This window comes from Myxine glutinosa, chromosome 2 (genome assembly GCF_964187855.1).
Source record: "Myxine glutinosa chromosome 2, kmMyxGlut1.1, whole genome shotgun sequence".
Lineage (NCBI taxonomy): Eukaryota > Metazoa > Chordata > Myxini > Myxiniformes > Myxinidae > Myxine > Myxine glutinosa.
In genome coordinates this window covers 11,080,400-11,106,907 of record NC_136262.1, presented here as the reverse complement: position 1 = coordinate 11,106,907, position 26,508 = coordinate 11,080,400, and the positions used below count along the sequence as shown (strand labels likewise).

The following is a 26,508-nucleotide window of genomic DNA, read 5'->3' as shown; positions in this document are numbered from 1 at the left end:
AAGGGTGAGGTCCAATGGCACCAAACTCCTACTCTGCCTTGACCACGACTCTCTCCACTCTCCTCCACTTCTATTTATAAAGGGCGAGGTCCAATGGCACCAAACTCCTACTCTGCCTTGACCACGACTCTCTCCACTTCTATTTTTAAGGGGTGAGGTCCAATGGCACCAATCTCCTACTCTGCCTTGACCACGACTCTCTCCACTTCTATTTTTAAGGGGTGAGGTCCAATGGCACCAAACTCCTACTCTGCCTTGACCACGACTCTCTCCACTTCTATTTTTAAGGGGTGAGGTCCAATGGCACCAAACTCCTACTCTGCCTTGACCACGACTCTCTCCACTTCTATTTTTAAGGGGTGAGGTCCAATGGCACCAAACTCCTACTCTGCCTTGACCATGACTCTCTCCACTCTCCTCCACTTCTATTTATAAAGGGTGAGGTACAATGGCACCAAACTCCTACTCTGCCTTGACCACGACTCTCTCCACTTCTATTTTTAAGGGGTGAGGTCCAATGGCACCAAACTCCTACTCTGCCTTGACCATGACTCTCTCCACTCTCCTCCACTTCTATTTATAAAGGGTGAGGTTCAATGGCACCAAACTCCTACTCTGCCTTGACCACGACTCTCTCCACTTCTATTTTTAAGGGGTGAGGTCCAATGGCACCAAACTCCTACTCTGCCTTGACCACGACTCTCTCCACTTCTATTTTTAAGGGGTGAGGTCCAATGGCACCAAACTCCTACTCTGCCTTGACCACGACTCTCTCCACTCTCCTCCACTTCTATTTATAAAGGGTGAGGTTCAATGGCACCAAACTCCTGCTCCACCTTTACCACGACCTATCTCCAGCGACCTAACGAAGAGTGTGCGACCCATCTCCAACATCCTGAACAAATTACAAATTCCTGCTGGAACCTTAGTCAAGCATCAAGCCTGGCCATCTGGTTCGTGAAAGATTTGGACCAAGCTTCCCCCTGCCAACCCCAAGTATATATTTTCATCAGACTCCGTGGCCTAATGACTAGAGTATGCTGCAAATGGTACGAGTTGCTCACTTGCTTGATGCTCAGCATTTAAAAAGACAGAGAACGGACAAACAACGCTGGGAAGGCAATGGCAAACCCTCTGGGAAGAGTATGGTACAGCAGATCAAAACAAAAAGTACATTACCGGTATATATATATAAATACTGTGGAATTTAAATATTGATGACCAATGTCTCCTAAAAAATCGTTGCTGAATTCTGTTTTCCATTGATGTCCGTCTAGTGGAGGGACAAGGACAGCGGACATCAATGTGTTTCAACATGGGTTACAAGGACATTAGTAGACAAAGATCAGCGCAGGTGTCACCTCTCCTTCCAGCAGGTTGGCTACACAGGTCAGCTCAGATGTCACCTGTCCTTCCAGCAGGTTGGCTACACAGGTCAGCTCAGGTGTCACCTTCCTTTCCAGCAGGTTGGTTGCGAGTCAGGTACACTATGTTAACAAATATAATTTCGTTCAAAATTTTGGGAGATTAGCAAACCTGTACATTTTTGGAATCATCAGACCAAGGAGAATCCGAAAATCAATGTTGGCATTTGCACAGACACAGATTTGGGATTTTCAAAATGGCCGCCATAAAATACATATTTTGCGCGATCTCGGCTTCTAGTCAACCTAGAAACTTAATTAAATATGCTAATCCTATGTTTTCTGGGTCAAGGAATCCGATAAAGGCCTCAAAATAGTGCTCAGGATTATAGAAAAGCAACAAACAAAGGTAATTGAAAACCATTGTCTTTATATTTGTGATATAACTGTATTACATAATACATGATATTGCAAGTCCTTTGAAGTTATAGGTTGTTATAGGAAGTTATAGGTAGTATCAGATTGAACTATAAGTCCTATACACAGGATCTACTAGGTCTACACCGTTCAGGAATATGCTTTTACAGATCTTCATCACTGTCCTGAGTGTCATTTCCGCAAAGGTGTCTACGCAAATGTAAACATTAATTTTTGGATTCCGCATGCTCTGAATATTCCAAAAATGTATAGTTTTGCTAATCTACCAAAATTTTGAACGAAAAAACACCGTGAACCTGACTATGCCCTGGATTTCTAAGCCTTTCGGAAGCCACGATACACCTTGTTTTTTGTTTCAGTCCCTCGGGTGGATGCCAGGTGCGACCGTTGCTGCTATTTCATTTTAACTTATGGCTAATTGAATTTCCCTCTTTGATGTTTTTTGTTACTAATTGTTTTTTTTTACCGTTTCCACGTCTTGTAATATTGCAAGTACAGAATTTTGTTTGGCGAACCTTTTGTTGCGTACTTTTGTATGAATCCGAGTCGGTGTATTGTAACGTCAAACTGAGGATCCGCTGAGGCTTCTAATGATTTTGTTCCTGCTCTTTTCATTTGGGATCCTCAGCCGAGAGAAACTCAAGTGGGAATATCGAACCATTTCAACCAAAGGATGTGCTGACTCATTCCAATGTTTCTCTTACTCGTGGAGTCTTCTCTTCTTGTTTGGAACCTTTTTACTGGAACTATCCCTTGGGATTGAGCACTTCACTAGGGGAGTGTAACATTTCAGGTCCAACTGTCTCTCCTTCCCATGCTCTTGACGCGACATCTCAATGGTTGTTACCTGTGACTTCAGGATGCGCACGAAGCATTGGCATGGTGGTTCAATTCTTGGTTCCTTGATGTTCTACAGAAACATCCCCCGCGTTAATATTATTGCTATTATTATTATGAGCCAGAAGGAATTTACCAATTAATTTGTGGTTATAATAATTTTGACGAAAAGGCTAACTGATGACGTAGCAGCAGGAGTCAGAATTTGAGGAAGATGTATCTAACAATCGAAGGTATGTGGCAGAAAGTAAACAAGAGTTGATGAAATTGCTGCAGGCAGTGAAGAAGGAAAATAAAAAGCTGGTCTTTATTTAAACCTGAACAAGACCGATCGTCTTAACAACGGTGTAGATGGGCTTGGATCTGCCAAATGTAGGATTTGCTAACCCCCTGTCATGTGACCAGATCCTCAGCTCTGATTGGTGGACGTTTGTGAGAGACAGACATACACACACACACACATACACTTTTGAAACTTTTGAAACTCGCTCCCGCTGTTTAACACGAAACTGAAAGGGAGGAAGTGTTACAGGAAGCCCGGGCTGTGCTCATTCACCAAGCAGCTAGCTAGCGCTTGCCGAGCCAGCCGTTCCTTAACGGTTTTTTTTTGGGGGGGGGGGGGGGTTTTGTATACAAGATCGAGGCTCGTGAAAGAGCTAACATTAATCACACAAAAAGTCAAACCGACACATACAACACAAAATAAGGGGAGCGGTAGACAAGATGGGGAGAGAGGGGCAAGGACGGACACAAACACAACATTTGAGAGCAGGGACATCGACAGAACTGTGTGAGGGAGAGGGCTTGGGGGGAGGTGGGAGAGGTATAAAACATATGGACACTGCAAAGACTTCCAGGAAAGAAGTTGGAATTTCCAAAAAAGTGGTTTTGGGGTGAATTAGCGGGAGTAGAAAAGATCAAGGTTTTGGATGGGGGAAGATAAGAGATGGTGGTGAACAGCTGTTTTAAAGACCTGGAGGGGGGAGTGCGATTGAAGGGAGTGGGGGAATTTGTTCCAGAGGCAGGAGAAAAGGGGAATGAAAGAGTGAAGGTGAGCAGGGAGCCTAGATTTTGGCAGTTTAACCATAAGAGGGTTGCTGGCAGATCTTGTGCGACCTGTAGGAAAATTTGGGAGACAGACCACAGAGAGAGCTGGGGGAGCAAGGCCGGAGAGGAGTTGGTATAAGACAGAAAGACCACCAACCTGCCTGGCGGTGAGGGAGTGAAAGGCCCTCAGAGTTAGCTTCATCGCAGGAGATTCCAATGATTCTGAAAGCTTTGGTTTCAACAGCGTGAAGCCGAGCTAGGTGTGAGGCAGGAGCACCGGCCCAGATGGGGGAACAATATTCCATTGAGCTGTGGGTGAAAGCCTTGTATGTGGTGAGGAGCTCAGGTGTGCCAAGGAAGGACTTCGCACGACGGAGGATGCCCAGTCGGCGACTGGCTTTGGAGGCCAGCTTGGAAATGTGGTTTTCCCAAGAAAGATCATGGCAGATAGTGAGACCCAAAAGCTTGAGCGACAGAACTTCTTGGAGAGGATTGTTGAGAAAGTAGGGAGGGTTTTCCAGTCGGTCTTTTCGGAGAGACGTCGTAAGAGTGTGAGATTTGTCAGGATTGAAAGACATGTTCCACTTGTTTGACCAGTCTGTGATTTTGTCCAGGTCTGCAGAGAGTGAGGAGGCTGCAGACTACCGATATGAGGGATGAGGAATGGAGCGGCAGAGAGTGGAGTCATCAGCAAAGAGATAGAGAGGATTTCCAGAGAGTCTGAGAGATCATTGATGAAGACCAGAAAAAGCACAGGGCCCAGAACACTACCTTGGGGAACTCCAGCCATAACAGGCAGGGGGGAGATGAGAGAAATCCATTCAGGGCCACACGTTGACTACGACCAGAGAGGAGGTCCGCAAGCCATGCGTGGAGATTTCCATGGATACCATAGGAGGAGAGTTTGGTGAGCAGAGCTGGGTGCCAGACCGTATCGAAGGCACGTGATATGTCAAGGGAGACAGCTCTGATTTCCTGTTTGGCATTGAGGACATCCATCCATTTTTGAGAAAGCAGAAGCAACATGTCCAGAGTAAAATGACCTGGTCTGAATCCAAATTGATGATCGGAGATCAAGCCATTAGAGAAGAGGAAGGATTTGATATCTGAAGCAATGATGGATTCCATGACTTTGCTGATAATAATAGGGAGCAGGCTGATTGGTCTGTAGTTGCAAGGATCTGTTTTTGCCCATTTTTTGTGTAAAGTGGTAATGTTGGCTGATTTCCAAGATGCTGGCAGATGACCTTGAGCAAAAGAGAGGGTGAAAAGAACAGAGAGAGGGTGAGATAGAGCAGCAGAGCAGGATTTTAGGACCCGTGGGCTGATGCCGTCTAGTCCAGTTGCAGAATCAGAGTCGAGGTTTGACAAAAACTTCTCCACCTTGTCAGGAGAGAAGGACACAGACTCCAGGAGCAGTTGGGTTCGACTGGGTAAGGTGGGAACAGAGAGAGATGGGTTTGGGACACAAGATTTTGAGGGAAACACAGAGTTGAGGCATTCGGCTTTGTCACGTGCGGTGTCAACTGTGTAGCCATTTGAGGTGAGGGAGGGGATGGAGGGGGAACAAACACCAGAAACGGATTTGACCAGACGCCACCAGGATTTGGAGGAAGGAGACAGGTTTGAGAGTTCATTCTTGAGTGTGGAGAGATAGTGCTTCCTGGCACTCCTGAGGGTGGACACACACTTGTTCCGAGCTTGGTGGAAGGAACTGAGATTGCCTTCAGTTGGATTAGCCTTCCAAGAGGCAAAGGCAAGTTGTTTCAGGGCAACTGCCTCACCACAAGATTCAGTGTACCATGGACGGGAGGAAGGGTAAGACAACTGAAGATGAGATGGGATAAATCTGTGCATGGGAGAGAGCAGTTTGCTTTGGATGAATTCCCAGGAAGAGTTGATGTCAGAGGCAGTAGAGATGGGAGACCAGTCCAGATGATTGATGGCTGCTTGCAGACCGTGCCAGTCAGCCTGAGTGAAATGCCAGACTCGTCGACGCTGAGGAGGCTCTCTGAGAATGGCCAAAGATATGTCCACTTTAACAAGCACATGATCAGAAGAACCGATTGGAGCAGAAGAAGAGCAGCAGACATTAGCAGGGAAGTTTGTCATAACCAAGTCTGGAAGAGAAGATTCTCCATTGGCTGAGATCCAGGTCGGGAAATGGAGTGCTTACTCGAATGCGTAAACCACTTGGCGATCTCTCCACAATAAACTTGGTAAATGAACACACACCCAATGTTCTTGAGACCCGACCATATATCGACTGTAATCTATACACCCAAAAGAGAAATGACTCTTCCTGCTCCTCCTGTTGTGAGCGGGTGTACTAGTAATGTAGAAAGTGAATGAATTGTGGTGGGTTCAACAACCTTTGTTTGTATGAGTAAATTTGTTGAACTACCCTACATCTCTTCCACTTAAATATCTCCATGAACCTCAACATTCGTGTTCGAGGAAAATTTGTTTTTTTACAGGTTTCACCCACAAAAATAATTGCTGAGGATAAAGCAATAAAGCAAATCTTTACAAAACGACACCACCATTTCGGATTTATATTTTATTAGTCTCCTACTGGTTTCACCGGAGGAGACTACAGGTTGCCTGTCTGTCCATCCGTCCCACCTGTGGTTTTCCAGACTTTTATCCCATACTGCTTAACATAATGGACTAAAATGTGGTACATTGCTTTATTATGATAAGTTACAGAAACTGCAACTTATTCTTTGTCTTTGCATCTAAAACAATTTGTCCTCCTGTACATGGCTCACAATTGCTGAATGCTTGGAGGAAGAACATTCATTGGGATCAGTAGGGGATGTGTATGGCAAAGCAATTGTCCCTCTTGGTCTATCCGGTGTTGGTGTAGCACAGGGTTAATGTGCCAAACGGCCACCTGCTGCTTCAAAGTTCCTCGTTATTTGCCCCTGTTGAACGTAGTCTGAAACGGGGGCTTATGGACCGGGTCTCGTCTGTCCATCTTTGCCTGCGTCCGCAACCATATCTCGGACATGAATGGACTGATTTTGTTCATACTTGGTACAAAGACAACACATGATGGTATACATATGAACATCATTTTGTTTCACGGCGCGATCAAAGATGGCCGACTGGCAGCCATTTTAGTTGTTAAAAAACCCGATGTTGAACACGTCCTCAACCATTTATCGGACATGCATTTACCGATCTTAATCAAACTCGGCACACAGATAATGAATGAGATTATACATATGCAGAATATTTTGATTTGTAATCCGACCAAATACAGTATGGCCGACCGATGGCCTTTAACTCCGTAAAGCAAAATTAATAAAATCACGGGGGCAATGACATTTTATGTCTTTTTCTTCTTCTTACCCTCGCCTGAGGAGAGGGTATTGCATTTGAGTCCGTTTATTTGTCTGTCTGTCTGTCTGTTTGTTGTTAGTTGCCGGAAAAGATTCCGGCAAGTATGTTGATCGGTTGGTTTGTCTGTCTGTCTGTGCGCAGCACTACGTCTACACCGTTGCACGTAGAATCGCCTAACTTTACACACACATTTGTCTTGCCCTGGAATAGACTGTGCCCAATTTTTAACTCTCTCGGCCCAAGGCCTCCATTATGACGTCATAATTTGATAATTTGACAAGTACAAAACTTCATCCAATCAAGATGCAATTTCTTGAGCGACATGTCGGCGTAAAGTGGTGGACAAAAAAATAAATAATGATGACGTCATCGGTCACGAGGTTCGGCCGCCATCTTGGAAAAAACGAAAAACTTTGCACCTCCATATCTCCGAAAGTGCTGAATAGAAAAAATTCAGGCATGGCTCATTGTAAATAACTCTCCATGGGGAATAAAATATGTTAATGATGATGTCATAGGTGCCTCCATTATGACGTCATAATTCGACAAGTACAAAACTTCATCCAATAAAGATGCAATTTTTTGAATGCCATGTCGGCATAAAGTGGTGGAGAAAAAAAAAATGATGACGTCATCGGTCACGTGGTTCGGCCGCCATCTTGGAAAAACCGAAAAACTTTGCATCTCGATATCTCCGAAAATGCTGAATAGAAAAAATGGAGACATGGCTCATTGTAAAGAACTCTCCATGGGAACTAAAATATGGTAATGATGACGTTATCAGTCACGTGGTTCGGCCGCCATATTTGTCCGAAATGGCCGATAAAGTAAATTCCGGCAAGTCCTCGGTCTCTGACCGATTTTTCATTTGTCTGTCTATTTGTTTGTCCGCCCAGAATAAATGATTTTCTCTGCAACCGTTGGTCCGATTGACAGGAAATTTTCACCATAGTTGCAACTCCACCTGTAGAATTTTTAAATGATAATAAATACGTCATAGGTCAGGTGGTTCGGCCGCCATCTTGGAAAAAACGAAAACCTTTGCACCTCTATATCTCCGAAAGCGCTGCATAGAAAAAAATTGAGACATGGCTCATTGTAAAGAACTCTCCATGGGGAATAAAATATGTTAATGATGATGTCATAGTTGCCTCTATTATGACGTCATCATTCGACAGGTACAAAACTTCATCCGATCAAGATGAAATTTCTTGAGCATCATCTCGGGATAAATTGGATAAAAAAATAAAAATGATGTCATCGGTCACATGGTTCGGCTGCCATCTCTATTTTAACACAAACGCCTTAAAAACAACTGAACACACGTCCTGGCAAGCGTCTGCAATCTGTGATTGCTCTTTCTAGTTACCTATTGTTGTTGTTTCAGTTTCTCTATCTTGCAGTAATTTTGTTTCCATACATGGCTGATGTGAACCCTTCAAAATGCCGATGTTACCTTTATATTTGTTTTTCTTCTTGTTTCAGGAAATGGATTCATGGAAGGAAAGGAGCTGGAAGATTTCTTCCGTGAACTTGCACAGGCCAGACATGAATCTGAGGTAGTGAGAGAAGTGGTGATTTCTTAAAACACTTCATGTTTTCACAGTGTGGTGCATCATAATACGCAGCCCAGCAAATATAGCATGAATACTGTAAACTTGGACATAGGCCTTTGCTATTAAACATTTGCTTGTGGTGAGATCTGAACGGTGAAACCTGCCTTGTAAATTTCATGTTGAAAGCTAAAAATATCTGCCAAATTCACATGGAGCTATTTCACGTGGAAATGTCTGCCAAACTCCATGCTATCTTCAACATTATTTGTACACCTGTGAAATTTGTACACCTGTGTACACCGCTCCTTTCCTATTCCATCTTCAGGTGTTGCATGACGTCATCGCCGGGCACCGAATGGGGCTTGGCGATGACACGCTGAAAGAGAGTACTCAGTTTTCACTCTGTTTTCTTTCTTGTTTGTTTGTCTGGGCGATATCTCAGCCATCCTTTGAGCTAGGAAGCTGAAATTTGGGCACAATAATGAGCAAGTACTCTGGCAAAAACGATATTTTTTGTTTTTTGATTAATCAATTAATTGATAAGTTATTTAATTATTATCGATGAATTAAGCACTTATATATTTCCATTCTCTTCTGGGCATTAACTCAGGCACCTTTTGAGCTAGGAAGCTGAAATTTCGGCACAATAGTCAGTACGTGCTTTGGCAAATGGTATTTTTATTTATTTATTTATTAATCAATGAATTGATTAATTACTTAACTATTATAATATAATATAATAATTATCGATTTATTAAGTACTTTTTATTTTCTTAAAGTTACAGATTCGGACAAAACAGTGGAGGTCTATGTATTCTATTAGCCAAGAGATTAATTATTTAATTATTTTATGAATATTATTTATTTATTTTCATTATTAATCATTTATTTATTTTCTTTCTCATCTGGGCAATATCTCAGGCACCTTTTGAGCTAGGAAGCTAATATTTGGACATGACAATGACCAAGTGATTTGGTTGTAAAGGGTATTTTCTTATTTATTGATTAATCAGTTACTTTTGATGTATTGATTAATCAATTAATTATTAAATTTTTCAATTCATCACTTAATTACTTTTCAAAAGGTTACAGGTTCGGATGAAACTGTGGTGGCTTATGTATGCTATTAGCCAATTGATTAAGAAATTAACTATTTTACGAATATTACATATTGATTATAATTATGGAATTAATCAATCAATTATTGTACACCGCTCCCTCCCAATTCTGTCTCTATGTACTGCACGGTGATGTCACGCGCTAGAGGCCATGCTATTATTTATTTGGCATGGGGACGGTGTTCTTTGAATGTATCTGTACTTGTTATTTTATATTGTTTTCCAAAGCGAAGTTGGAATACGATATCTTTTCTTTTTTTTTGTATACAGAATCGAGGCTCGTGTAAAAGCTAACACATTGAACATAAGAAGATGCACAGACACATAAAACATGCAATAAATGGAGCGGGAGACAAGAGGGGGAGAGAGAGGGAAGCACACAAGCACAACAACAGTAGAGAACAAGGACGTGGGTAGATCTGTGGAAGGGGGAGTGCTGGGGGAGGAGGGAGGGGTACACGGTATAAAGCAAATGAACACTTCTAGGAATTTCAGGAAAGAAGTTGGGGATTGAAAGAGGCGGATTTGGGGTGTTTTAACGGGGGCAGAAAAGATCAAGGTTTTGGATGGAGGAAGATAAGAGTTTGTTTTTTTTGTTGTTGTTGTATGCAAGATCGAGGCTCGTGAAAGAGCGAACATTAATCACACAGAAAGACAAACCGACACATAAAACATATAACATCGGGAGCGGTAGACAAGATGGGGAGAGAGGGAGAAGGACACAAACACAACATTTGAGAGCAGGGACCGAGAGACATGGAGACATCTGAGATCTGAGAGAGGGCGAGGGCTTTGGGGGGGGGGGGGGGGCATGGGAAGGGGGCGGTGGGAGATGTATAAAATATATGGACACTGCCAGGACTTCCAGGAAAGAAGTTGGAATTTCAAACAAGGTGGATCTGGGGTGAATTAGCGGGGGTAGAAAAGATCAAGGTTTTGGATGGGGGAAGATAAGAGATGGTGGTGAACAGCTGTTTTAAAGACCTGGAGGGAGGAGTGGGATTGAAGGGAGTGAGGGAGTTTGTTCCAGAGGCGGGAGAAAAGAGGAATGAAAGAGTGAAGGTGAGCAGAGAGCCGAGATTTCGGCAGTTTAACCATCAGAGGGTTGCTGGCAGATCTTGTGCGACCTGTAGGAATATTTGGGGGACAGAGCACAGAGAGAGCTGGGGGTGCAAGGCCAGAGAGGAGTCGGTAGAAGACAGAAAGACCACCTACCTGCCTGCGGTGAGTGAGTGAAAGGCCCTCAGAGATAGCTTCATCGCGGGAGATTCCAATAATTCTGAAAGCTTTGGTTTCAACAGCGTGAAGCCGAGCTAGGTGTGAGGCAGGAGCACCGGCCCATAGAGGAGAACAGTATTCCATTGAGGATGGAGTGAGATGGAGGTGAACAGCTGTTTTGAAGACCTGGAGGGAGGTGAGGGATTGAAGAGAGTGAGGGAGTTTGTTCCAGAGGCGGGACAAAAGAGGCATGAAAGAGTGAAGGTGAGCAGAGAGTCTTGATTTTGGCAGTTTAACCATAAGAGGGTTTGTGGCAGATCTTGTGCGACGTGTAGGAATATTTGGGGGACAGAGCACAGACAAAGCTGGGGAAGCAAGAATGGAGAAGAGTCGGTAGAAGACAGAAAGACCACCTACCTGCCTGTGGTGAGAGAGAGAAAGGCCCTCAGAATCAGCTTCATCGCGGGAGATTCCAATGATTCTGAATGTTTTGGTTTCAACCGCGTGAAGACGAGCTAGGTTTGAGGCAGGAGCACCAGCCCAGAGGGGAGAACAGAACTCCATTGAGCTGCGGATGAAAGCCTTGTATGTGGTGAGGAGCTCAGGTGTGCCAAGGAAGGACTTCGCACGACGGTGGATGCCCAGTCGGCGACTGGCTTTGGAGGCCAGCTTGGAAATGTGGTTTTCCCAGGAAAGATGATGGCAGATAGTGAAACTCAAAAGCTTGAGTGACGTTACGTTTTCAAGAGGCTTGTTCAGAAAGTAGATGGGATAGTTGTCCAGACAGTCTTTTCGGAGAGATAAAGTGAGAGTGTGAGATTTGTCAGGATTGGAAGACATGTTACACTCGTTTGACCAGTTTGAGATATTGTCCAGGTCTGCAGTGAGTGAAGACGCTGTTGCCTGCCCATCTGAGGGTTGAGATATGGAGCGGCAAAGAGTGGAGTTATCAGAAAAGAGATAGAGAGGATTTTCCAGAGAGTCGGAGAGTTCATTAATGAAGACCAGAAAAAGCACAGGGCCCAGAACACTGCCTTGAGGAACTCCAGCCTGAACAGGAAAGGGAGATGAGAGAAATCCATTCAGGGCCCCACGTTGACTGCGACCAGAAAGGAAGTCTGCAAGCCATGCATGGATGTTTCCATGGATACCATAGGAGGAGAGTTTGGTGAGCAGAGTGGGGTGCCAGACCGTATCGAAGGCACGAGATATGTCAAGGGAGACAGCTGTGATTTCCTGTTTGGCATTGAGGACATCCATCCATTGTTGAGACAGCAGAAGCAGCATGTCCAGAGTAGAGTGACCTGGTCTGAATCCAAATTGATGATCCGAGATCAAGCTGTTGGAGAAGAGGAAGGATTTGATGTCAGAAGCGATGATCAATTCCATGACCTTACTGATTAATGGGAGCAGGCTGATTGGTTGCAAGGATCTGTTTTTGCACCTTTCTTGTGTAAAGCGGTAATTTTTGCTGATTTCCAAGCAGATGGCAGATGACCTTGAGCAAAAGAGAGGGTGAAGATAACAGAGAGAGGGAGTGAAAGAGCGGAAGAACAGGATTTTAGGACCCGTGGGCTGATGCCGTCTGGTCCAGTTGCAGAATCAGTCAATGTTTGACAGAAACTTCTCCACCTTGACAGGAGAGAAGGACACAGAGTCTAGGAGCAGCTGGGTTCGTCTGGGTACGCTGGGTACAGAGAGAGATGGGTTTGGGACACAAGATTTTGAAGCAAACACAGAGTTGAGGCATTCGGCTTTGTCACGTGCGGTGTCAGCTGTGTAGCCATTTGAGGTAAGGGAGGGGATGGAGGGGGAACAAACACCAGAAACGGATTTGACCAGATGCCACCAGGATTTGGAAGAGGGAGACAGGTTTGAGAGTTCAGTCTTGAGAGTGGAGAGATATTGTTTCCTGGCTCTCCTGAGGGTAGAGAGACACTTGTTCCGAGCTTGGTGGCAGGAACTGAGATTGCCTTCAGTTGGATTTGCCTTCCAGGAGGCGAAGGCAAGTTGTTTCAGGGCAACTGCCTCACCACAAGATTCAGTGTGCCATGGACGGGAGGAAGGGTAAGACAACTGAAGACGAGATGGGATAAATCTGTGCATGAGAGAGAGCAGTTTGCTTTGGAATAATTCCCAGGAAGAGTTGATGGCAGAGGCAGTGGAGATGGGAGACCAGTCCAGATGATTTATGGCTGCTTGAAGACCGTGCCAGTCGGCCTGAGTGAAATGCCAGACTCGTCGACGCTGAGGAGGCTCTCTGAGAATGGCCAGAGAGATGTCCACTTTAACAAGCAAATAATGAGAAGAACCAATTGGAGCAGAAGAAGAGCAGCAGACATTTGCAGGGAAGTTTGTCATAACCAAGTCTGGAAGAGAAGATGCTCCGTTGACTGAGATCCGGGTCGAGAAATTGACAGATTGTTTCAGTCCCAATGAGTCACAGAAGTCCTTTGCTGAGGTGCCATGGCTGGTGAGATAGGTACCCACACCCGGCCAGCTGGAATGTTGACAGTTGAAGTCACCACATATGAGGAAGAGAGAGTTGGGATGTGTGGATAGAAGTTGGTCCATGTTGTGAGACAGTGAAATGTAAATGGAGTCATCACTGTTTGAAGGACGGTAGAGAACACATATGAACAAAAGGTGGGAGCTGAGAGGAAGCCGTAGCCAGAGGTACTCCTGGAGGTGAGGTGGAGATAGAGTAGTGCACGGCGAGTGAGGAAAAGAGTTTTTGATAAAGATAGCCACCCCACCACCAGGACGAGGCTCAGGTCTATCATACCGGAGGAGGAAGTAACCAGGAAGAGAAATTAAGGAATCAGAGACATCTTGAAGGAGGAAAGTTTCTGTTGAGCAGATTACGTCTGGCTTGTCAGAAGCAACCTGTATGGAGAGATCAGTTAAGTTTGTTGGAGAAATCTCTTCGAGAAATCTGGTTCCTGATGATGTCGAGTCTCCTCGAGCAATGATGGCATTGCCTTTCTATGGCTGGTACACACAGGTAAGTGTGTGGTATAGACGGCAGGGTCACTACTCCTCTCCGTCAATCTTTTGGCCGTTGGGGAATTCACCCTCTTCCGCCCGTGCTGTTGGAGTTGACTGGACTCTTATCCACCAGATGTGCAGAGCCATCTGCCATTTAAACCGCATGGCTGCGGACCGTTACCCTGGTAAGGGGGGCTGACAGGTAATACACCTTGCCCACAGGTGATCTGGGGTTATGCAAGGCAGCGGGCATCCATCTCCCTGAGGTATCAGATACCCAAGGTTCAGAGATTCTGGTTCTTATCAGAGACTTCAAAACCATTTTTGGGATGAATTTTTTTTCTTTGTTTACTGACACAGTAGTCATGCTGTGGATAAAGTGACTCGGAATTGAATAGTTGTTTCCCACGCCACATAAAAAGCGTGCCCGCTCAATATTTCAATATTATATGATTAGATTTCTGCATCGAGGTCAAAGGTCAGTTTCTGTAATACGTTTTGTTGTTGCGATCAATTAATAACGACTGAAGGGAACTAAGTCAAACCTCGTACAAGTATGTATGATGATGAAAGGCTAAAATGATTACATTATGGGGTAAAAAGATCAAAGGTCAGAGGTCCCATTCGGTAAAAATTCTGTTGGTGTGCTAACTTGTGAACCAGTGATGGGATTTTGACCAAACTTGGTACAGGTGTATATTATGATGGAAGAACCACCTTTAGAGGCCATTTTCCCCCGCAGAGCAGGAGTTGGCCTTTTTCGGGCACCTTGGTCCCCTTTTTGAAGCAATGTTTTGTGGCCGGATGCCCTTCCTGCCGCCAACCCTGTTAGTCGCCTCTTGTGACCTACAGGGAATTACCAGTGACCAGGTACTCAATTTGCCGACCTCGGAAAGATGACAGGCTGAGTCAACCCCCCTGATGTTAATTCAGCGATCGACCGGGATTCGAACCCAGGATCCGAGGATCCCAAGCCGGCACCCTAACCGCTAAGCGAACACCAGGCTCAATATATTATGATGAGAGGATGAACTGATTCGATTTTGGCATCAAAGGTCAAAGGTCAGAGGTCATGTCAGGTAAAAATGTGATACTTGAGAACAGCTGAAGGGATTTAAATCACACTTGGTACAAGTATGTATAATGACGTAATAACGTTGGTGGAGGTATATCGGTCGACGTCGTGACGTCTAAGAGTGCCGTTCTAGTTTTTACTATTTTTTTTAATCATCACTTAAATCTGCCTACTATTTAATCTCATTTGAATCCTTGCTCATTCCCTCTCGAGGTCTGTTTGAGACTCATTTAATACGAATTATTTGTACTTTCACTCGTGCCGAAGTGCTCTAATTCCGAATATTTCTTTACCTTCTGCATTTTCATCTCAACCCATACTACATACCAGCACACATCATTTGGTTAGATCGTCCGCTCTGAGTCAGGGATGTCGGTGGTTCAAACACTGGCCGAGTCATAGCAAAGACTTTTAAAATGATTTGTGTTGCTTCCTTGCTTGACGTTCAGCATTTAAAAACGATAGAGCACAGACAAACAACCATGGGTTGGTAATATTATAGTGCAGACTTTGATGGGTTTAATGGCTTTCTGCATCGAAATTCATTCGTTTCTAGTGAGTCTGAATTATAACGCCAGTTTAATATTTTAGACAGGTATATACATTGTTTAATAGATGGAGGCCATTAACCTGAATTACGAGGTCTGGAGGGAAGTCTTTCTGGATATATCAGGTGCTTTTGCTTCCATGGGACATCCAGCCAATGGTATCGAAGCCCCTCTCCACACCTGGTTGGCAGATTTCTTCCGTGCACACAAGCAACATGTGACCCTGTTAAGCCATACATTGTCTCTTCCACTCTCCCTTTAGAGACTGGTGCTCAGCATACAGTGATCATATGAAGGTTTAGGGTTAGGCAAATTAAGTTTTAGGCAAAAATATTTTGAAAATTAAAAAAGAAAAAACAATTTAATCGCTTTAAAATTTTGAATTTTTTGGAAAAAATAAAGTTGGAATTTTTTTAAAATCGCTCTATAGTCCCTAACCCTAGTGTTACGTGCTCCTCCCCAAACCCCCTGGTCACGGTGTACCTCCGAGCCCCGAGAGGAGTCATGGCAGAAAAATGTGTTATTCTGTATGTCAAAGATCAATGGTGAAGCCACCCCAATTGTTACCAACAAACGAATATTGTATTAAGATCACACAAGAATAACAGTACAACAATAATAGTAATCAATTGTACAACCAATATATATTTCCTATGATGGTACCATCAGGTTCGTGCAATATAACTCACTGTGCTCCAAGTGAGCGAAAAGAATAACATCCCCCAATGTCTCTATTCCGGCATCAAGCCCAAGTCGATCCGCTCCAGCGATCGTCAGAACGATGTCCAATCGAGACCAGAATCCCGTTCGGATGACAGTCACAGTCACGCGGCCAATGCTGTGCAAAGGTGCCCTCAAGGCAACGGGGAAATCCAAAGGTGCCCTCAAGGCAACGGGGAAATCACACCCTCGGGTATGGACGTTTCACGCCTCCAAACCGGCAAAACCGCAGATTTACCTTCAAAATCCACGTGTGACACACACACACACACACACACACACACACACACACACACACACACACACACACACACACACACACACACACACACCAGATAAACGTCTGGATGCAGTGAAAATGGTTGAAGCGAAGCGAAAAACCTTGCGCGATGCGCAAAGCGCGAGTCATAATGGCCGACGGCCCGTTCTCGAGGCGTAACGGCACGACGATGATTCTCCTCAGAATCAACCGCCAAAACCTGACACGCAGGTTGATCTGTCACAGCGATAACAACTCTGCCGCAAGAATCCCTTTCCTGGGAAACCCGAAGTTTGCTAGTGACCTTCGTTCGTCAACGTTTGCTCCAGACCTCGAAGCAGCTAGGCTTCTTCCCCGACTCACTCGCTCCGCCTTCTTCTCCTCCTCTTCGTCCGGTTCCGGTTTCATTTAAAACATTGACTTTTTTACCTTTTGAAAATTGTAAGCTCCATCTCCCTTAAACGACAACAATAATAGTACATGGAATCAAAAATATTTACAGTGGATGAAAACCACAACAACGGAAGTGACGAATCCGTAACACTAGCTATATCAAAGATAATATTAAATGATCCCTGACCCCATTCTTTATTGGGTATAGAAAAGTGTTTTAGACCCCCGCAAAAGATAGACGAGGCAACACCTGCTTGTACATCTATTAAAATAGCCCCGAGTGGTCACTCATCTCTTGAGGTTGTCGTTCAGACATCCACTTATTAGGGGGAACACCCCTGGGAGCCCCCTGATCCGAAATCGAAACATCTAAGGCCGAGTGATCCTGCAGACCATCGAGTAGAATGGCTGTATCGGGTTTCAGAGCAATCGGTTGGTAAATAAAGTAACAAGTAGGCATCCAAAGTTTCAGGTGGTCACCCCCTCTGGGAAGCCCCCATGATCCTAAATTGGGAAATCGAAGCCTGAGTGAATGTGCGGGACACTGTCTTGTATTCATGAGGAGTAGAAAAAATAGCTAAAGGTTAACGGACGGATGGACGGACAGACAGACATCCGGACATCATGACCCATTTTACAAGTTAATCTCTTCAAGGATCGTTAACATCATATTGAACTGGAGGCAGTTGTATAGAATTTGTGGCGTCACTACTACCGAGTGCTACCTCTCCCTTTTTAGGTTTTACACTGATTGGATGAAAAGGAATCGTGTGAACCATCAACACTTTTCGCTACTCTGGTGTAATTCATTTCCATACAATAAAGGGATGGCATTTCCAAAATACAGTAGTTGTCTTTTCAACCTTTGACAGTCATTCCAATGCAGTAGCTCTTGATCTTCTTCTCTTTTTGGAATACGCAGACAACTATTGCATGGACAAATAAAGCTACAGATGAACAAAGTGATGGGAGCAGCTAGAATTGCAATCATGTTGCTCATTAGAGTGGGGAAGGGTGATCAGGGTGACCGGAATAATGATCGTGCTGTAATTATCCGAGCTGTCTCTCCAAATCCGGTGGCAGACGGTGATGAATGCTCAGGACATGTCCAATGAGATTGGCCTGAGGTTCAGGGAATCCTTCCTGTTCTGCTGTGTTAGAGGAGGAAGAAGAAGAATGTAATTGGTACAGTAGCCTCGGGCACCAACTAAAATGGGGAAACGGGACATATAGATGGATAAATGATGGAAGAGCAAAATTTATTTTCCCTGAAACAGTTTGATCTGTTTGAATGTGCTTTGGGAGACCGCCCCAGATACATCACTGATTCATCCAGACATCAACGAGTTGTAAACATCCAAACTTTTCCATTACAGCACTTCCAGGGTGTAAATACTTTTACTTTTAGAAACATTGTGGTGCTGTGCACACACGACTCGATTACCAGAGAGGTAGGCCACAATGCGTGGATACAAACAAGAGTCTTCATTACAAGCTCGCATATCAGCACTGGGCGGGCTCGAGCTTAGAGCCCGCATATATGTCCCGAGGCCACACCTTGCCCCCGGGCGTGGCCGATCGGCCGAAAGGCGGGGCATGTATTTCAGTTCCCCGCCTGGACGCTCGCGCCACCCACTGGTGCACGGAATTATTGACCCTTGTGCCCACCACACGCGCCCCCCCAGAATTCCCGCGCACCTGAAGGGTGAGCTTGCGGGGAAGCCGGATGACCTGGCCGAAACACCCCCTGGCGATGCGTGCAGGGCTGGGGGGTAGCGGGACGGCGGGGCTGGGGGGGGCCGGGGGTCTGACCGCCGGGGGGCGGCCTCGACGGGGAGGCAGAGCTGCTTGCGGGGGTGGTCCAGATCGAGGTGGGCCAGCTTGAGGCGGTCCACGGAGATACGATCCGGGGTACCGCCGATGTACACGGTGAAATGTTTGTCCCCTGTCTCCAGCACGCGGAAGGGCTCGTCGTACGGGGGCCGTAGCGGTGCCCGGTGGGCGTCGTGCCGGACGAAAACGTACTCCACCGTGCGAAGCTCCGGGGCGACATGGGAGGACGGGCAACCGTGGTGTGCCGTCGGCACCGGGGCGAACCTCCGGGCGGTCTCCTGCAGGGTGGAGCGCTGTTGTGCCGCGGACCCAGGAGCCGTGGAGTCGGGGATAAATTTGCCCGGTACCCGCAGCGGTTGTCCGAAGACCAGCTCCGCCGAAGACGCGCGCAGGTCGTCCTTGGGCCCCGTCCTGAGGCCCAGCAGGACCCAGGGGAGCCTGTCGGCCCAGCTGCCGTCGCGGAGGCTGGCCCAGAGCGCGGCCTTCATCGAGCGATGAAAGCGCTCGCACAGGCCGTTGGCCTGGGGGTGGTAGGTCGTGGTGCGGTGCAGTTTGATGCCGAGCCCTTGCGCCACCGCGCCCGAGCTCCGAGGTGAACTGGGGGCCGCGGTCGGACGAGATGTCCGAGGGGGCACCGAACCAGGCAACCCAAGTGGCGATGAAGGCTTGCGCCACATCAGCCGCAGACGTCGCCGCCAATGGCACCGCCTCCGTCCACCGTGTGGTGTGGTCCACCATGGTGAGGAGGTGGGTGAACCCCCGCGAGGGGGGCAGAGGTCCCACCAAGTTGACGTGGACATGGTCGAACCGACGCTCGGGCACCGTAAACGGGGCCAACGGGGCCTGGGTGTGGCAGTGGACCTTTGCGCGCTGGCACGAGAGGCACATCCTGGCCCAGTCACGGACGTCCTTCCTGAGGCCATGCCAGACGAACTTTGCCACGACGAGCTTCTGGGAGGCCTTCGTGCCCGGGTGGGACAGGCCATGGATGGCGTCGAAAACCGGGCGTTGCCAGCCAGCCGGCACGATGGGGCGAGGCCGGCCGAGGGAGACGTCGCATAGGAGGGCCGCGCCCGCGACGTCGAATGGCACCTCAGTGACGCGGAGGCCCGTGACGGCGGTCCGCAAGGCCTGGACGCCGGCGTCGGCGGTCTGGTCCTCCGCCATCCGGGCATAGTCGATCCCGAGGTATACCGCGTGCGCGACGGACCGGGAAAGGCAATCCGCCACCGGGTTGTCTTTACCCGCGACGTGACGGATGTCCGTCGTGTACTCGGACACGGCAGAGAGGTGACGTTGCTGCCAGGCCGACCATGGCTCGGCGACCTTGGCCATCGCGAACACAAGGGGCTTGTGATCAACGAAAGCCGTGAACGGGCGGCCCTCGAGCAGATGGCGGAAGTGTCGGACCGCCAGGTGGAGCCCGAGCAGCTCGCGGTCGAAGATGCTGTAGCGGCGTTCGTGCGGGCGAAGCTGCCGGCTAAAAAACGCCAGGGGCTGCCAAGCACCACGCACCCACTGCTCGTGCACCGCGCCCACCGCATAGTCCGACGCGTCGGTAGTGAGGGCGATCGGTGCATCGGGCGCCGGGTGCGCCAGCATGGTGGCATTGGACAAGGCCAGCTTTGTGCCTACAAACGCCGCGGCCATCGGCTCCGACCAGACGATGTCACCTTTGCCCGGCTTCCCCCAGAGGGCCTCGTGCAGGGGGCGGAGGAGCTGGGCGACGCGGGGCACGAAGCGGTGGTAAAAATTGACCATGCCCAGGAATTCCTGGAGCCCCTTGATCGTGCGGGGGCGCGGAAAACTCTTGACGGCCTCCACCTTGGCCGGTAAAGGGACGGCCCCGTGCCTGGTGATGCGGTGCCCCAAGAAGTCAATGGCGGCGACGCCGAAAGGGGTGATGACGGCCGTCTTTGGGAAATCGTCCGGTTGTACGGGGACCTGGTGGTAGCCCCGGATGAGGTCCACCTTGGAGAACACGGTCGTGTTTGCCAACCGGGCGGAAAAGTCTTGGATATGCGGGACCGGGTAGCGGTCGGGGGTGGTGGCATCATTGAGCCGGCGGTAGTCACCGCACGGCCGCCATCCACCGCCGGGGTTCGGCACAATGTGCAGAGGAGAGGCCCAAGCGCTGTTGGAGCGCCGTACGATACCCAGCCGTTCCAGCGTGGCGAACTCCACTTTCGCCATGGCGAGCTTCGTGGGGTCGAGGCGGCGTGCCCGGGCGTAGACTGGCGGCCCGACCGTGGGGATTTGGTGCTCCACCCCGTGTTTGACGGCCACCGCTGAAAAGGTGGGCTGCGTGAGGGCCGGGAAACTGGCGAGGAGGCGGATAAACTCGTCCGCTGCCGGAAGCGTACAGACTAACCTCGCCGGGACGGAACCTTTCAGCAAGCCGCTTGGCAAGCCGCTCGGTGAGCCGCTCAGCGAACAAGCGAGCGAGCTGAAGGTTTCGGCCTGGACGAGACGTCTGCGCTTAATGTCGACCAACAGCCCATGCGCACATAGGAAGTCCGCGCCGAGCAGGGCCATTGGCATGCTGGCGGTGACGAACGACCATTGAAAGCGCTGCCCTCCGAACCGCAGTGAGAGGCAACGCTTCCCGAATGTGCGGATGGGTGTACCGTTGACGGCAAGCAAAGCGGGGCCCCGGCCCGAGGCTTGCTTGTCGGACGCGGAGGCAGGGAGGATGCTTACCTGCGCTCCCGTGCCGCAAAGAAAATGGCACCCGGACGAGGTGTCCGTGATGAACAGGAGGCTGCCGGAATGGCCGACGCTCATGGCCGCAAGTAAGCGCCGGCCTGGTCGTTTCCCGACCCGTCAAAAGAACACGGCGGGCGGCACGTTTTAGCCTTGCGGCCAAACCTGGCATGGTAGTAGCACCAGGTTTGCGGCGGTGGCCCCTGTGGCGGCCGTGCCGGTGGCGGTGGTGGTGGCGACGGTGGCGGTAGTGGGTGGGGTGTAGCAGCGGCCACGAGGGAAGCAGGGGGCGCTGTAACCTCCGCGCCGGGATCCACTACGGCAGCACCGTACACCGACCGCGTGTCGCAGGCCGCGAAATACTTGTCGGCCGCTCCAGCCAGGGCACGGGGTTCCGTTATTTTGGAACCAGCCAGCGCGAGGCGCACCTGTACAGGTAGCTGGCGTAGGAAAAGTGCTCGGAATAAGAAATCCGGGCGCTGGCCTCCAAGCAGGGACAGCATGAAATCCATCTGGACGGATGGTCGTGTGTCGCCGAGGGCGGGAAGGTCCAGGAGGCGGTCGGCACGTTCGACCTCCGTGAGCCCGAACATGGTGAGGAGGAGACGTTTGAGTGCCTCGTACTTGTGGTCGCCCGGCGGGCGCCGAAGGATGGACACGATGCGGGCGGCAGTGCCGGGCCCGAGGGCGGCGACCACGTGGTAGTACCTGGTCTCGTCCGCCGTGATGCCCCGGAGTTGGAATTAAGCTTCGGCCTGCACAAACCAAACGTCGGCTTGCGCTTCCCAAAACTCTGGGAGTTTGATTGCGACGGCGTTGGTAGCCATGGTGCGTTCGGGGGTCAGCAACGGCTGAACCAATCGGGGTCACCAGTGTGGTGCTGTGCACACACGACTCGATTGCCAGAGAGGTAGGCCACAATGCGTGGATACAAACAAGAGTCTTTATTACAAGCTCGCATATCAGCACTGGGTGGGCTCGAGCTTAGAGCCCGCATATATGTCCCGAGGCCACACCTTGCCCCCGGGCGTGGCCGATCGGCCGAAAGGCGGGGCATGTATTTCAGTTCCCCGCCTGGACGCTCGCGCCACCCACTGGTGCGCAGAATTATTGACCCTTGTGCCCGCCACAACATAATTCACTAAATCTGGATATAAAATGGTTGGAAAGTTTGTCTCGCTGGGCTTTTCGGTATTCGGCAATTCATCCAGGTTTGTGCTACAAATAACCTGTATTATTATAATATATCACTCCCGAGACAAAGTGTCCAACGTATCAACACATCCAAATTTTGTGACAACCTTGATCCCGAATATTTCGCCGTGACAAAGCACACAAAGCACAATTACCCAAATTTTTTACCCAACATGGGTGTGGGTTCGTGTGTGTGCGTTTGTTGCATGCACGTGTGTGTGTTTTGTGTGTGTGTGTGTGTGTGTGTGTGTGTGTGTGTGTGTGTGTGTGTGTGTGTGCATAAATTGCTGACGTCACTAAACTCCATCCATGTGAATGCAGTTGCCGTTTCTTTGACCTTAACCATTAAGCCAACCACCTTAACCAGTAAGCCAGCCACCTTAACCGTTAAACTAGCAACTTTAACCATTAAGCCAACCACCTTAACCAGTAAGCCAGCCACCTTAACCATTAAGCCAACCACCTTAACCATTACATTAAGCCATCCACCTTAACCATTAAGCCATCCACCATAACCATTACATTAAGCCAGCCACCTTAACCGTTAACCATTAAGCCATCCACCTTAACCATTAACCATTAAGCCATCCACCTTAACCATTAACCATTAAGCCAGCCACCTTAACCATTACATTAAGCCATCCACCTTAACCATTAACCATTAAGCCAGCCACCTTAACCATTACATTAAGCCAGCCACCTTATCCATTAAGCCAACCAACTTAACCATTACATTAAGCCATCCACCTTAACCATTACATTAAGCCATCCACCTTAACCATTAAGCCAACCACCTTAACCATTACATTAAGCCATCCACCTTAACCATTAAGCCAACCACCTTAACCATTACATTAAGCCATCCACCTTAACCATTACATTAAGCCATCCACCTTAACCATTAAGCCAACCACCTTAACCATTACATTAAGCCATCCACCTTAACCATTAAGCCAACCACCTTAACCATTACATTAAGCCATCCACCTTAACCATTAAGCCAACCACCTTAACCATTACATTAAGCCATCCAGCTTAACCATTACATTAAGCCATCCACCTGAACCATTACATTAAGCCATCCACCTTAACCATTACATTAAGCCATCCACCTTAACCATTACATTAAGCCATCCACCTTAACCATTACATTAAGCCATCCACCTTAACCATTAAGCCAGCCACCTTAACCGTTAAGCTAGCAACTTTAACCATATCAACTTTAACCATAGCAACTTTAACCATTAAGCCAGCCTCCTTAACCGTTAAGCTAGCAACTTTAACCAGAGCAACTTTAACCATTAAGCCAGCCTCCTTAACCGTTAAGCTCGCAACTTTAACCATAGCAACTTTAACCAATAAGCCAGCCACCTTAACCGTGAAGCTAGCAACTTTAACCATAGCAACTTTAACCATTAAGCCAGCCACCTTAACCGTGAAGCTAGCAACTTTAACCATAGCAACTTTAACCATTAAGCCAGCCTCCTTAACCGTTAAGCAAGCAACTTTAACCATAGCAACTTTAACCATTAAGCCAGCCTCCTCAGCCGTTAAGCTAGCAACTTTAACCATAGCAACTTTAACCATTAAGCCAGCCTCCTTAACCGTTAAGCTAGCAACTTTAACCATAGCAACTTTAAGCATAGCAACTTTAAGCATTAAGCCAGCCTCCTTAACCGTTAAGCTAGCAACTTTAACCATATCAACTTTAACCAGAGCAACTTTAACCATTAAGCCAGCCTCCTTAACCGTTAAGCTAGCAACTTTAACCAGAGCAACTTTAACCATTAAGCAAGCCTCCTTAACCGTTAAGCTCGCAACTTTAACCATAGCAACTTTAACCAATAAGCCAGCCACCTTAACCGTGAAGCTAGCAACTTTAACCATAGCAACTTTAACCATTAAGCCTGCCTCCTTAACCGTTAAGCAAGCAACTTTAACCATAGCAACTTTAACCATTAAGCCAGCCTCCTCAGCCGTTAAGCTAGCAACTTTAACCATAGCAACTTTAACCATTAAGCCAGCCTCCTTAACCGTTAAGCTAGCAACTTTAACCATAGCAACTTTAACCAAAGCAACTTTAACCATTAAGCCAGCCTCCTTAACCGTTAAGCTAGCAACTTTAAGCATAGCAACTTTAAGCATTAAGCCAGCCTCCTTAACCGTTAAGCTAGCAACTTTAACCATAGCAACTTTAACCATTAAGCCAGCCTCCTTAACCGTTAAGCTAGCAACTTTAACCAAAGCAACTTTAAGCATTAAGCCAACCTCCTTAACCGTTAAGCTTGCAACTTTAACCATAGCAACTTTAACCATTAAGCCAGCCTCCTTAACCGTTAAGCTAGCAACTTTAACCATAGCAACTTTAACCATTAAGCCAGCCTCCTTAACCGTTAAGCTAGCAACTTTAACCATAGCAACTTTAACCATAGCAAATTTAACCATAGCAACATTTACCATTAAGCCAGCCTCCTTCACCGTGAAGCTAGCAACTTTAACCATAGCAACTTTTACCATTAAGCCAGCCACCTTAACCGTTCAGCTAGCAACTTTAACCATCGCAACTTTAACCATTAAGCCAGCCACCTTAACCGTTCAGCTAGCAACTTTAACCATCGCAACTTTAACTATTAAGCCAGCCACCTTCACCGTTAAGCTAGCAACTTTAACCATAGCAACTTTAACCATAGCAAATTTAACCATAGCAACTTTTACCATTAAGCCAGCCACCTTAACCGTTAAGCAAGCAACTTTAACCATAGCAACTTTAACCATTAAGCCAGCCACCTTAACCGTTCAGCTAGCAACTTTAACCATTAAGCCAGGCACCTTCACCGTTAAGCTAGCAACTTTAACCATAGCAACTTTAACCATAGCAAATTTAACCATAGCAACTTTTACCATTAAGCCAGCCACCTTAACCGTTAAGCTAGCAACTTTAACCATAGCAACTTTAACCATTAAGCCAGCCACCTTCACCGTTAAGCTAGCAACTTTAACCATAGCAACTTTCACCATTAAGCCAGCCACCTTAACCGTTAAGCTCGCAACTTTAACCATAGCAACTTTAACCATTAAGCCAGCCACCTTAACCGTTAAGCTAGCAACTTTAACCATAGCAACTTTAACCATTAAGCCAGCCTCCTTAACCGTTAAGCTAGCAACTTTAACCATTCAGCCAACCACTTTAACCATTATGAAAACCTTAATGTCTTCGGGGTGTTTTGGGTCTTCGGGGTGTTTTGGGGTCTACGAGGTGTTTTTGGGTCTATGAGGTGTTTTTGGGTCTACGAGGTGTTTTTGGGTCTTTGGGTGTTTTGGGTCTTTAAGGGTATTTTTGGGTCTCTAGGGGTCTTCGTGGTCTTGGGGGACTTAAAGGGTTGTGAAATGTCTGAGGGGTCTCAGCATTCTAAACGTAATTAAGACTTCACGGACTGTGGTTTGGGTGTTAATTTTTTTTTTGAACAAGAAGACGTTTTGGTCGCTTATAAACATACATAATCATATTATTTTGCTCTATTACAATAAGATTGGCTTAAGTCGAATTTCTGAAGACACCGATTTACTGTGGTTTGTTTGCAGGAGTCAGGTGAGGAGAGCATGAAGACATTCATGGACAAGTATGATAAGAACTCTGATGGACGCATCGAACTTGCCGAGGTGAGGATCTCGGCTCTTCTTGAACCCTCTTCGGAATATTACGCGCACGAGGAACTTGGCGTACGAGGAGGGCATTGGACGCATCATGCCTGCACTACACCAACCCCAGAAACCATCACCCATCCACACACAAGCTACCTACAAGTCCTTGTTTTTTGTGTTTCCTTTTTACCTGTCTGCCACACACTGGGAGATGGGATTTGCAATCG

The 26,508-nt window shown here is 47.4% G+C and overlaps 1 protein-coding gene across 1 annotated transcript in view; it reads left to right on the top strand.

The window, feature by feature from the left end:
• The window catches only part of LOC137422043 (calretinin-like), a 169,263-nt gene that overhangs the window by 46,425 nt on the left and 96,330 nt on the right, over window positions 1-26,508 (top strand). Inside the window, exons 2-3 of the mRNA XM_068108734.2 lie at window positions 8,520-8,593; window positions 26,222-26,299. Coding sequence (XP_067964835.1) covers window positions 8,520-8,593; window positions 26,222-26,299 — 152 coding nt within the window. The remainder of the gene's footprint in view (window positions 1-8,519; window positions 8,594-26,221; window positions 26,300-26,508) is intronic.